This window comes from Carlito syrichta, unplaced genomic scaffold (genome assembly GCF_000164805.1).
Source record: "Carlito syrichta isolate Samal-C Ts95f unplaced genomic scaffold, Tarsius_syrichta-2.0.1 Scaffold314086, whole genome shotgun sequence".
Lineage (NCBI taxonomy): Eukaryota > Metazoa > Chordata > Mammalia > Primates > Tarsiidae > Carlito > Carlito syrichta.
In genome coordinates, this window is record NW_007258182.1 from 522,155 (window position 1) to 534,720 (window position 12,566).

General features: G+C 36.9%; 1 protein-coding gene across 2 annotated transcripts in view; it reads left to right on the forward strand.

Annotated features, from left to right (window-relative positions):
• The window catches only part of XPO7 (exportin 7), a 40,585-nt gene that overhangs the window by 4,010 nt on the left and 24,009 nt on the right, over window positions 1–12,566 (forward strand). The window contains exons 3-10 of one of the 2 annotated variants that reach the window (XM_021719031.1): window positions 371–464; window positions 1,008–1,174; window positions 2,646–2,738; window positions 5,025–5,129; window positions 6,627–6,792; window positions 7,980–8,053; window positions 9,917–10,036; window positions 11,734–11,880. In XM_021719031.1, the coding sequence (XP_021574706.1) occupies window positions 371–464; window positions 1,008–1,174; window positions 2,646–2,738; window positions 5,025–5,129; window positions 6,627–6,792; window positions 7,980–8,053; window positions 9,917–10,036; window positions 11,734–11,880 (966 nt within the window). The remainder of the gene's footprint in view (window positions 1–370; window positions 465–1,007; window positions 1,175–2,645; window positions 2,739–5,024; window positions 5,130–6,626; window positions 6,793–7,979; window positions 8,054–9,916; window positions 10,037–11,733; window positions 11,881–12,566) is intronic. The other variant, XM_008070981.2, reaches the window with a different exon arrangement.

A 12,566-nucleotide genomic window follows, 5' to 3' on the forward strand; every position in this document is an offset into this window, starting at 1 on the left:
TTTTTAGGTAAAACCATTTGAAACATTATTATAACAGACATTGAGAGGAGGAGATTTTTTTCCTGAAGATCTTACATCTTTCTGAAAAGATTACCCTCTGGTGTCTGTCTCAGAGTGAAGTAGATATCTATATTAGATTCAGTTTGATCAGACTTTATCTTGCCTGTCATTCATGATTGAAGCCAACTAAATAAGCACTTACACTATGTGGGACTCATTTTTCCTCAGGTAGACCCTCTAAAATACAGAGCACCAAATATTGCAAAACTGATTGCCTTTTCTTGAATCTGAGCACAGATCTCCAAGTGAAAACCCTTGTGACTGACTTACCCAATACAATTTGGGTCCTTTTTCCCCTTTCTTTTCACAGTCATCTTACTCCCAGTTACTGGCAGCTACATGCCTTACCAAGCTTGTGTCACGCACAAACAACCCCCTCCCATTGGAACAACGAATAGATATTCGTAAGTAGAGAATTTTTTGTTCTGTCTTGAAGAAATTAGTTTGTTTAATGGTGTGTTAATAATAGGTCAGTCTATGTGCTTGTTTGATGACATGCTGAAATTGCTAACCATACAGAATATCTAGAATTCAGGTTTTTTTTCCAGAATTTGGGGTTTGTGAAAGTGAAGAGGGCCTAATGCAACTATTTCTACATAAAGCCTAAATCGTTCCTTTTGTTGTCAGGAGATTTCTTTCATTTATTCTTTATTGCCACAATAACTAAAAAACATGGTTAAGCATTTTGAATTCTGTTTAGATCACATCATTTAACTAACTGGAGGTAGATTTAAGGCTGCTATACTTCAGATTCTTCATGTAACAGTGAAGGCCTGCTAATCTTACATTTGAGGTCTCATTTCTCAGTAACATAAAGAATTAAGAGAGTGTAGGGTAAATAGTCTAAATTTATGATTTCTTTGGCATTAAGCATGTTTAAAGATATATACCCTTCTCTGGCCAAGCTTTTTATTGTGTGGATTGTTTTTTATTTTTATTTTTTATAGGGAACTATGTGCTCAACTACCTTGCCACTCGGCCAAAGTTGGCTACTTTCGTGACACAAGCACTTATTCAGTTATATGCCAGAATCACAAAACTGGGCTGGTTTGACTGTCAGAAGGATGACTATGTCTTCAGAAATGCAATCACAGACGTCACAAGGTTTTTACAGGTATAGTATATATATTTGACATAATAGGAATGGGAAAAGCAACTTATATGTACTTATGTTCTGATCTTCTTTTTAAAAATTACACAATATGGAATTATTTGATATATTCACTTCTGTGTCTTTTCTCTTAATATGTCTTGGCAGTGTTTCCAGGTCAGCACAAACAAACCCTATCTCATTCTTGCAAACACCTACATATTATTCTAAGCTAAAATATAACTTAATTAACTAACCGTTTATAGATGTACATTTATTTTGTTTGTATTTTTTTTAACTTTCAAAAATATTTCCAAATTACCCTCAAAAAAGTTACATAGTCATGTACTACATAATGATGTTTTGATCAGAGGTGGCCTGCATAGACACCAGTGGTCCCATAAGATTGTAATGGAGCTGAAAATTCCTGTTGGCTAGCGATGTCAAGCCATCATAATGTCATAGCACAATTACTATATTTTTAAAATAAATTTAGTATAAAGTGTGCAGCATTTATAAAGTCCACAGTAATATACAGTAATATCCTAGGTCTTCACATTCACTCACCACTTACTCACCTAGACTAACTTCCAATCCTGCAAGCTCTACTTACGATAAGTGCTCTCTATAGGTGTTCTGTTTTTTTTTTATACCATGAAATACCTTTTCTATGTTTAGATACACAAATACCATTGTGTAAAATTGCCTTACAATTTTCAGTATAGTAACATGCTATACAAGTTGTGTAGTCTAGAAACAGTAAGCTATACCATATAACATAGGTGTGCAATAGACTCTACCATCTAGGTTTTTGTAAGTGCACACCATGATGTTCAGATAATGACAGAATTGCCCAGTGATGCATTTCTCAGGACGTGTTCCCATCATTAAGTGACTCATGATTGGACCTAATTTTTACTTTTACCAACAGTTCATAAGAGTGCCTACTTTCCTTATACCTCAGCCCTTGAAGCTAAACTTTTTATTTTTCCAGTTTAGTAGTTTAAAATAATTGGTTCTCATTGTTTGAGTTATGAGTGAGACTGGATAAATTTTCTTGTGTTTATTCTTATATTTGTTTTTCTGTGAACTTCTATTCATATCTTAAACACACTTTTTCCTCAGGTTTTTTGCCTTTTTTCTTATTATTTTATATAGTCTCTTTGTACATTGTATTACTCATTTGTCATTTACCTTTCAAATGTGTTTTACAATTTATCTTTTTATAATGTGCATGCTATAGTGCTTATGGGAATTTTTTAAATGTAAAAGTTTTAAATTTTGATGAAGTCAGATTTGTCTGTCATCCTTTGTGGCAGTTAGATTTTACATATGGCAAAACAACAGTTTTCAACTATAATTCCTTGCTGCCTTGTGTAGGCAGTTTTATTACTGACACAAAAAACTGTTATTCAAAAGTGTGAGTGCATTCCAAATACCAAAATCATGCATGCGTGCCAACTCTTTCTACCTTTCATTTGCTTTTTTTAACCAGGATAGTGTTGAATACTGCATCATTGGCGTCACAATTTTATCTCAGCTAACCAATGAAATTAATCAAGTAAGTGCTACAGCCTTCCTCATTGAAGTAAGTGTCATATTTTTTCTTAGCATTCGTGTTTTCTGCTGTGTGTGGGATGATCTTTTTTGGCAATTGTCTGCTTTTGCGGTAAGTGATTAATGACCTTTTGAAACAAAATAGTTTGATTGGGTTTTCCTCTGTAAGTGCAACCGACTTCATTTTTTCCTCTGGTCCCCTTCTGTCTCCAGAATATTTTACCCTCCCATCTCAGCTTTTTTAAATTGGTACTAGTGTTCATTTTAGAGATGAGAGTGATAGTCCTAAGTCAAGACCATAATGAAATACTGCCTTGCTAATGAAAGGGTGTGCCTCCAAAAAAGGGACCATAAAGTGGAACTAGCATGTATATGTGTTTCTTCTGCTCCTATATATGTTAATATGTATTACAGTCATTTAAAAATCAATTCCTTTGTGCTACTATTAAATTTTGCTGGTAATATTTTTAGAATGGAGAAACAATCTGCTAAATGGCAGGTAATTTAACCTGTTAGTCATTGATGTCACAGAACACTACAGAGGAAACACCAGTGGCTTTCTTTTGCTCTAGCTATTATTTTTTTTCAGTCACTTACTTTTGTTTCCAGCTAAAATTTTGTACTTATTGAACAGGCTGGTATTAATATTAGTTGTAACATCTCACCCTTAGGTTGTCAGCATATTAATTATATTAGCATTACTGTTGCTATTGCTCATAATTGTGCAGACATTTTTATTAACCCTGAGAAATTTTAACTACAAGTTGGTACTATTTAAAATGTGCTAACTTACAGCATATTCAAATCTGGAGTCCATATTTGTTCTCTGTCATATGTAACCCCATTGTGATCAGTAGTTATCAAAATAATAGCAGCCACTGTTCAAAGTACTTATGTTAACTCTTTTATTCTCATAACCATCTTATGATGTAGGTACTGTATTTGTCCTATTTTCTAGATTTGGAAATTGAGGCACAAAAGGATTAAATAATTTCTCTAAGTTTTCATAGTTAGTAAGCAACAGAATATGAATTTGAACCCTTTAAGTTTCATGTGTGGCTCATGGGAAAAAAAAAGAATTCAAACCCAGATAGTCTTTCCAGATCCTGTGTTCTTAACAACTAACTTACTATTTAAGCACTATTACCTTCACAGTAGGAGAGCACATGCATTAACTGAGTACAGAGATTTGTGGCTTAATGTTCTCCCTTTTGAAGCTTGGCCCCACAAAGAACATCAGTTTTGGTATTAAAAAAAAACAAAAAACAAACCTCTGTAAAATTTTACTTGTCTTTCTTAAGAAAATGTAATCTAGCAGTACCTTTATTATCAAAGTCATGATAACACAATGACACCGAAGCAAGAATTGGAAAATGTTTTGAACCTCTAAATCACTGTGATTTTCCTTTATTTTTTGGTTGTCATATTTAAATAAGAAAGTATATTTCTGCCATCATTCCTGTTGAATCTAGAAATAAAATCAGGAAAGATTTGATTGTCATTAATCTTGCTGCATTACTCTTTAAAGTGGCAAAAACAAAGTGAGCTTCTTGGGTGAATTGATCAGTAAATAGAAGAAATTTAAGCTTTCAATAAATGGTTAGACTAAACATACTCTTGGCAACCTTGAAAATCTTTCATTCTACATATTGAGAGCCTACTGTGTGTTACGATTAGAAGGTATACTAAAGAAGTATAAGATTTACTTCTTAACCACAAAAACATTTATAATTTAGCTGAAAAGACAAGTACAGAGCAGTAAGTGAGAGATCAGTGTAACCATTTAAATTGTCACTTCTGTGGTGTACATTATGTTGAAATAAGCTAGAGAAGGAAGAGAATATTATAGGCTATTGTCATTCTTCTTAAGTTGATGGCTGTTAGTTAATGACCATTTTGGAAATTCTGCAGCAGCTTCAGCTTTGAGCAATTTTTTTGTTTGTTTACCAGACTCCAAGATTTTTTTTAGTTTGTTTACCAAACTCTGTTTTTGACATTAAGCCACAATACAATATGACAGTGATTATTAGCAATGTCTGCCAATAGTTTGTTAAATTTTCCCTCCTTGAGTATAGAGGAAAATAATTTGCAGTAGAAATATGTATCCCTCCTTTTGTGGTGTCCTGGTTGGCTATAAGTAGTTTACTGTCCTCTGCATCTTTCCACTAGGTAGGGTTTTACAATAATGTAAATGTTTGAAATGCATTTTGTATTTTTGTTGCTTTCATTGGAAATCCTTCTAGCTTATTTGAAGTCTACATGAAAACTTACTTTTTGCTATTAATTTTTTGCGTTGGTTTACTCTTTTTCTGCACAGGCAGACACCACCCATCCTCTCACCAAGCACAGAAAAATAGCCTCATCTTTTCGAGATTCATCATTATTTGATATCTTCACACTTTCCTGCAATTTATTAAAACAGGTGAGAATGTCATTTGGTTCATGTTTACCTGTTTCTTTTGAAAGGATGAGAATGGGTGGGAACTTGTTAAATGGCGGCTACTAACTGACCCTATAAGAGTTTATTCGTGCCTTCCATCATCATCATCTCTCACATATGATGCATCTCAGAGGTGAAGAAACTTGCCAGGGTGACCACTGACATTAGAGAAAGGATTGTAACTTACCTGCTTCAGATCTGTTCCCCTTAGTCAAGAGCAATAAGTGAGTGCTTATCCCACACTCCTATCTTAAAAGGATCTAGTTTACCTCAAAGTTTGAATTTTTTTGTTTATAGCCACATAAAATCTTTCTGTATGTAGTGAAAGCATGTTAGTTTTATGGTGTTTGGATTCTTAGTACTCTGAAAACAAGTTCAGACTACATTGTTAGCATACAAAAACCAGGCTGGCTTCCCTGTCCCCTGCTGAGTTAAAAGCAGCAAATAAACAAGCAACATCTGTAAGAAAAAGTCAATTTTGAATTTTTAACATCCATTTAGATTTAATAACCTGAAGAAGTAGATAGTTTCACATAAGGAAATTACCTGTGTTAAAATAGAAAGTTGATGTTTCAGTTCATTTATTGTAGAGTTGAGCTAAGAAAGAAATGTTAACCTGAGAGTTCTATACGTTTTTAACAAAGTTTGGATGCTCTATCCCTACAGAAAGCTAAATAGGATTTTTGTTCATTTTTGTGGTTTTGTTTCCCATTTTCTAACATTCCCAGTTAATGATATCCATCTTTTGCATCAATCATTTAGTTTTACCTTAGAATTCCTAAAGAGTCATCAGGTTAGACAAACTGCCTGGCGAAAGCTGTCCCTGGAGGGGAAAGGCTTTTGAGAAAACAGGATTGAATCTCTTCACTAATACTATTAGAACAAATAATTAGCCAGCTAGTCACTGAGGACCTGGTATAACGTTGGACTTGGACTGTCAGAGTAACCATGGACCAGTCAGTATTCAGCTATGAGTAAATAAAATGAGTAGATAAAATCCGATGATCTTAATTCTGGTTTGAAAGATTTTTGATGATAGTGATGGTGGTATTAAAAAGAGGAAAAAAGGTAGGGCAAGTTGTTAAACTTCCTCAGAACTCCCTCCAGAATTTAATCTTAGCCTTGTCTAGAAATAACTAGGATTTCACATGCCAATAAAGTAACTACACATGCCATACTGCTTCAGAATTCCCTGTAGCCATTATGCCTACAACATGTGAGGAATACTTGTCAAATGGGGGCTTTCTTAAACTATCAGCTTCATGTTTTTATAGTAAAAATGTTTTAATAGTAAATAAGGAGCTGGGTATTTTCATAGTAACATAAAGGCAATAAAAGTTCAGCATTTGTAGAGGGGACATTTTAGTGGGCTGAAATATAACCTTCCTTTTCTGGCTTAACAGCCTTCCCATGAGTCTGGGAGCAAGCTGGGAAGAGAGGGGTGATTGTTTGGAGCTCATTATGTGGTAATTTTTACAGGCTTCAGGAAAGAATCTAAACTTGAATGATGAAAGTCAGCATGGCTTGCTCATGCAACTGCTCAAACTCACTCATAACTGCCTAAACTTTGATTTCATCGGCACTTCTACCGATGAGTCCTCAGATGACCTGTGTACAGTACAGATTCCCACCAGCTGGAGATCAGGTAACAGAACTCACACCACTTCAAATAGTCTGCCATTCCCTCTACAGAGTATCTGTAGGATGATCTAAAGAACCCTTGGCAACCCCTTATTTACTCTGAGAGGAAATTTGGAATTTTAATGTCTATTTTTATAATGTAGGGAGAGGTTGTTTGAACTATCTTACAGGTGCTCCAGCATGGGAGAATGTTTACTGATTAATAGTAGATGCATATTTCACTTTCTTGCCTTAATCACCTAAAGACTTCTGTTATCAGTTTATTTAGGATAATATCTATCTTTGAAAACAAGCCGGGCTCGGTGGCTCGGCCTGTAATCCCGCACCTTTGGGAGGCTGAGGTGAGTGGATTGCCTGAGCCCGCGGGTTCAAGACCCGCCTGGGCAGCGAGACCTCATCTCTACGATAAATCAAAAAATCAGCCGGGCGTGGTAGCGCATAACTGTAATTCCGGCTACTTGGAAGGCTGAGGCAGAAGGATCGCTGGAGCCCAGCAGGTCGAGGCTGCGGTGGCCGGGAACGGCCACTGTACTCCAGTCTGGGCGACCGAGTGAGACGCCAACTCAAAAAAAAAAAAAAAGAAAACAAAATAAGCCTGGGCTCAGTGACTCGGCCTGTAATCCCAACACTTAGGGAGACCGAGGCAAGTGGATTGCCTGAGCCCGTGGGTTCAAGACCAGCCCGGGAAACCTGACGAGACCTCGTCTCTACAATAAAATAAAAAATAGCCAGGCGTAGTAGCATGCATCTGTAGTTCCGGCAATTCAGAAGACTGAAGTGGAAGGATCACTGGAGCCCAGAAGGTCGACACTGAGGTGGCCATGAGCGTGTGTGCCACTGCACTCCAGCCTGGGCAAAGGAATGAGACTCCAACTAAAACAAACAAAAAAAAGAAATGTGTGCTTGCTTGTGCTTATGTTTGTCTTTGTCTTACAAAAGGATAAAAATTTTAAGTTCTTGCTACAGATAGAGATGTTTGGATTGTCCCTGAGAATCAAAAGAATGAATCCATTTCTTAGAGAAGCTAAAACTAGTACTTAAAAAAGGGGGAGGGGAGGACTAGAAAGTCTCTATTAGCTCAGAAATAATATTCTGTAAGAGAAGTAACCATAATGCATAGTGCCAGAAGTATGCCAGTGGCAATATGTGTACATAATAAAGGGATGTCTTTTATCTTTTTTTCTTTTCCAGCATTCTTAGATTCTTCAACTCTGCAGCTGTTTTTTGACCTGTATCATTCCATCCCTCCTTCATTTTCACCTCTGGTGAGTTAGGACCACAGTTTCTAAAGCAAACCTGTTTCTAGAAAGTAACAATGGTGAATGAGCCATAATGTTTATTTTGTTTTATAAAATCAAAGAAGCAAAGCATGAAAATACTAGTGTTAGTTTTCTAGCCTTTTGAGATTAAGCTTGTAGCCTAAAGGTTCTAGCAATAAAGTCTTAATTATTTGCAAATTATTCCTGTCTAATAGATGGCCACTTCCTGCAGATGGTCAAGCTCTTTTGGTCTCATCTTGTGTCTAACTTTACACTGTACCTCAAATCGCCATAGGCTAGATTGTGGGGTTCACCCGATACTGTCTAGTTGAACCATTAAGATTGTCTTGACTGAGAAAATCCCTCAGGCATACGTTAGATGTGATAAATAGAAACTGTAATGGGAAGGCTAATTTGCATGCTTATCCTGAATAACACTTGAAAGCTACTGGGAATGGTGTATTTCTTCTTTAAAGCAATAATTATCTTCAAATCTCAAAATTCATTTAGGTTCTAGAATTGGCACAGTATTGCAGATTTTGGGATAAAATACTGTTGTATACAACATATATTAAAAAAACACAGTAAATGAGTGTATTGCATAGAGTTTGTGCAACAAATGACTTTCCTGGTCACTGTAGTACTATTGTAATTTTGCAAATTAATATAGAACTTTCTTTAACAGAAACATGAATTAATTTTTATATGTATCATTAAGGTTACTGTAGGAAAATGTAGCGCAGTCAATAGGAGAATTAATGAAAAGGCTATTTGCAAAGGTGTGGGCAAAATTAAGGAGATCCAGCAAGGGGTGGTGGTGTACACCCCAGGAGCTGGCAGTAGTAGGGAGTCTCAAGGAACAAGGGAAGGAAACCTTGGAGAAAGTGAAGCCATGGCTCAGGGGAGGGCATGGACAGCAAGAGCTGAGGCCATCTATAGAGAAACTGCCATTGCATAGCCAGTCAGAGAGTCAGGGGAATACCACTTTCCCTCTGACCTCTGATCTCCTGCTGGTCTCTTCCATTGTTTGAAGCCAGAGGACAAGGGAGCCTGGCTGCTGTTCTTGACAGAGGTCACCCTCCTGGGGAACAGAGCAGGATGAAGAAGGTAGAAAATAGATCTGGAGGGGCAAAAAGAATATAAATATGTAGCACAGTGGGGAAAAGGGGAAAATGTTTTCAGTGTAAAAACTGTTTTTCTCAGGGCATAGATAAATGATGTGATTATTTTATTATAGCAGGACATGGCAAGGCCTGATATAGCCAAAAAAACTAAGTCTAATAGAGCTTTATTTAAAGTATAAGTTGACGGTACGGTGAATCACGCCTGTAATCCCCGTACTTTGGGAGGCCAAGGCAGGAGAATTGCTTGAGCCCTAGAGTTGGAAACCAGCCAGGGCAACATAACAAGACCTCATCTCTACAAAAAAAATAAATTATCCAGGCATGGTGGCACACACCTGTAGTTCCAGCTACTCGAGAGGTTGAGGTGGAAGGATCAACTGAGCCCAGGAGGTTGAGACAGTAGTGAACTGTGCTTGTGCCACTGCACTCCAGCCTAGGCAACAGAGTGAGAATCAGCTTCAAAAAACAAAAAGTATAATCGCTTGATATTCTCAAGTCTTAAATATGTATCTTAGCAAGAACCAAAGAAGCCATTGGAATAGGTCAAAGAATACCTAAGGGAATTTCCAAACTGAGTTTAACAAGTTGCTATTAGTAGCTTGGATCTAATGCTCTTTTCTTTTTCTAAAAAATAAAGCTGTTTCACATATCTTAAAGAAGAATATTGTAGGAGAGGAAAAGGACTGCTGAAAATGGCTGTATAGTCTTTTTAATCAGTTGTGTTTGGGTTGTGCCCCGCTTGTAGGTGTTATCCTGCTTGGTACAGATCGCCTCAGTCAGAAGATCCCTGTTTAACAATGCAGAGAGGGCCAAGTTTCTCTCTCATCTTGTTGATGGTGTTAAGCGAATACTGGAAAATCCACAGGTAAGATTTTAAACAATGTACATATGTGTCAGATTAGGATATGCTTAACTGTTATGGGCCAAAAGGAAACCTGTCCAGAGACCACACTTAAAAGAAATCCCAGAAAACAGCTCCTTAGAAGGCTGATGGGAATCTCTGTTTGGGGACAAATTCTGAGAGTATTTGCCTAAAAGAGGAGTTTGTACTCTCTAGCTTTAGAAATATAGAAGTTGTAGGAAGAGATTATGATGATCAAGGAAAATAAAGATGGAGCTAGTCATTTTTCCCCAAGAAATTAAGAGTCTAAGATTTGTGTTTTGGTTTTGTTTACCTTTTTTAAAAATGTATGTTTTTAGGACTGCTTTTAGGTAGGAAGGAAGATATTTCTGTCAAGGTTCGTTCTATAACTCAATTGCCTTTTTTGTCTTTTTCAGTCCCAAAGATTCAGCCAACACCTACTTTTTTCAAAGTATCACTTCTCTACACTAGAAAAAAATGCATCAAAGTAGTTATTTTTAAATATACTCGGCTCTCTTTTTAAAAAATTCCTTTATTCATTCAACAGATAGTATCGAGCACTGATTATATGCCAGGGATACAGTGGTAAACAAAGTTTCTGTCCTCATATGCTAACAGAGGAAAACATGTATAAGGAAATTTAATTTAAATATACGGTATACTATGTAAACAAATAAGTAGTTATTATAAGTACATAATAAAACAAACATCAATATAATAATTGAATAAATATAATAATATATAGCATATTATAGTAATAATGACACAGTATAAACATTTGTGTAACTTTGCCAGCTGTAGGTTAGTTGTACTTAATGATTAATTTCACACATGTGAAAATGAAAATTTCCTTAGATTTCCTTTGATTGGTAACAATCAATAAGCAAACAGGCCAGTCATGTCTTAGATGGTGCCCATTTCTGCCATAATAGCTTTACAACCTTAGGAAAGTAGAATGATTCTCTGGGCTTCTGTCTGAAACTCTGTTAATTAAGAGTGATAATCATATCTCATAGGATGATTATTATGAACAGATGAGAGAATAAATGACTGCCCCTTTTAAAAGAGACTTTTTAAAAAATTGTTTCTAGGCAAGGCGCTGTGGCTCATACCTATAATCCCAGCACTTTGGGAGGCAAAGGCAAGAAGATTGCCTGGGCCCATGGGTTCGAGACCAGCCTGGGCAACTTGGCAAGACCTTGTCTCTAAAAATAAATTTAAAAAGTTAGTTGGAATCAGCCGGGCGTGGTAGCGTGCGCCTGTAATTCCGGCTACTCGGAAGGCTGAGACGGAAGGATCGCCAGGTCCCAGCAGGTCGAGGCTGCGGTGGCCGGGAGCGGCCACTGCACTCCAGTCTGGGCGACAGAGTGAGACTCCAACTTAAAAAAAAAAAAAAAAAAAAGTTAGTTGGGCATGCTGACATGCGCCTGTGGTTCCAGCGACTTACAAGGCTAAAGGCTGCAGTGACTGTGAACATGCCATTGCACTCCAGCCTGGGCGACAGAGGGAGACTCTGACTCAAAAAAAAATGTTTCTAAACATTATACAAATGTATATGTATATCATCCTAAATCAAGACCTAATGTCCAGAAGTTGAAAGTAGATCCCTCCCCTTCCCCTATGCCATCCCAAATACATGTCATTCTTGAAGTATGGTGAATCATATTTTACATTTTATTTTTCTCCTGTGCTGTTGCCAGAGTTTATCAGATCCAAACAATTACCATGAGTTTTGCAGACTACTGGCCCGATTGAAGAGTAACTATCAACTGGGAGAATTGGTAAAGGTGGAGAACTACCCTGAGGTTATCCGATTGATAGCTAACTTCACAGTGACCAGCCTACAGGTTTGTCTCAATTTGTGTCTGTCTTCCTAAATACTGGAACCTCTTCTCTTGCTCATTGGTTGAAACCTTATAAGGATATTTTTTCCCCCTTAGCAAAGGTGACTGTAAGTATAGGATAGCCCTGCAGAGTATTTCCTATTGCAGCTTATGTATTTACATTTACAAAAATGCAAGGATTATGGTTAAAGGAACCATGTGGGATTTACAAGGTTAATATTTAGAGTCAATGCAGAGAGATTTCCCTCATAATCACCACCAAAAAGGGCATGTTGGAACGGAGAGATAGATAAAAAGAGTAAAAAGAAAATCAGTGCCCTCACTTTCTTGGCCAAGTAGTATCTGGGAGCTTGATGAAAAAATACAGGTGCTTGGGTCTTACACCTATAATTCCTGGTTCACTGGGCCCAGGATGGAGCCATGGTGTGTCTGTTTCTAACAAGCTCTCCAGGTGATTCTCATGCATACTAATGCTTGAGAACCATTTACACGAGGCCTTCCTTGTGGTAAGGCTTACATGACCAACTAGAACAGCTCTTCTCATTAGACATTTAATCTCTGAAATACCAATAAACACATTAAACAGTTGCCTTATACAAAACAAGACCCATAAAAGTCTGTTCTCTTTAAAACAAACAAAAGTTTTATCCTCTGTGTCAAGTGGTATGGGACTAATGTGTACAGAAATG